At 68.1% G+C, this 768-nt stretch overlaps 1 protein-coding gene across 3 annotated transcripts in view; it reads left to right on the top strand.

Moving 5' to 3' along the window:
* LOC108447447 overlaps positions 1-733 on the top strand; it is a 5,580-nt gene extending 4,847 nt beyond the window's left edge. For all 3 annotated transcript variants that reach the window (XM_017737468.1, XM_017737467.1, XM_017737466.1), the window contains 3 exons: positions 86-149; positions 252-318; positions 638-733. In XM_017737468.1, coding sequence (XP_017592957.1) covers positions 86-149; positions 252-318; positions 638-696 — 190 coding nt within the window. In that variant the 3' untranslated portion in view covers positions 697-733. The remainder of the gene's footprint in view (positions 1-85; positions 150-251; positions 319-637) is intronic.
* The last annotated feature ends 35 nt before the right edge of the window (positions 734-768 follow it).

The following is a 768-nucleotide window of genomic DNA, read 5'->3' as shown; positions in this document are numbered from 1 at the left end:
ACACAGGTGGGCTGGGGGCAGCACCAGGTGACCCACACAGGTCACGTGCCCGCCGCGTCACCCCCCCGTGTCCCCTCACCCCCAGGTGGGAGTACTGCCAGCAGCTCGAGGCCATCACGGAGGAGCTCAAGCACCTGTGGGACATGCACGTGAGCCCCGGGCTGGGGTCCCTCACACACCTGGGTGCCCTTGCACAGCCAGGGGTCACACACACACACCTGTGTCCCCCTCCCACCCGTGTCCCCACACAGACCCCAGCCCACCTGGAGGCTGAACTGATGCACCTGGAGAAGATGCGGGAGAAGTGGCTGAGCTGGGGTGAGCCCCCGACACCTGAGTGACCCCCCGGGACCCCCCTCAAGTACCTGAGTGTCCCTCCTGGCACCTGAATGACCCCCGTGACACCTCTGGGCACCTGAGGGATGCCCTTGGACACCTCAGTGACTTCACCCAACACCTGAGTGACCTCCCGAGCTCCCCACATGGAACACCTGGCTGAGCCTCGGGCACCTGGCTGTTTGTCCTCGGGCACCTGAGCCCCTCCCTCACAAGCCCCTGAGTGACCCCCCGGACACCGTAGCCCCCCCCATCGCCAGATGTGTCCCCTTGGGCTGACCAGTGTCCCCCCCTTGCCCAGAGCGCTGCCTGACGGAGGCCGAGGAGCACCTGGGAGCAGAGGTCGCCGTGGTCATGTGAGTGCTCAGCTCCGGCCCCGCCCCCTCCGGCACGGCCCCGCCCCCTAACCCCCGTTCCCGCCGGGGATTGGGG

The sequence above is a fragment of the Corvus brachyrhynchos genome, unplaced genomic scaffold (genome assembly GCF_000691975.1).
Source record: "Corvus brachyrhynchos isolate BGI_N302 unplaced genomic scaffold, ASM69197v1 scaffold226, whole genome shotgun sequence".
In the NCBI taxonomy this organism is placed as follows: Eukaryota; Metazoa; Chordata; class Aves; order Passeriformes; family Corvidae; genus Corvus; species Corvus brachyrhynchos.
The sequence above is the reverse complement of the archived record's forward strand: the minus strand, read 5'-3'. Positions and strand labels throughout refer to the sequence as shown.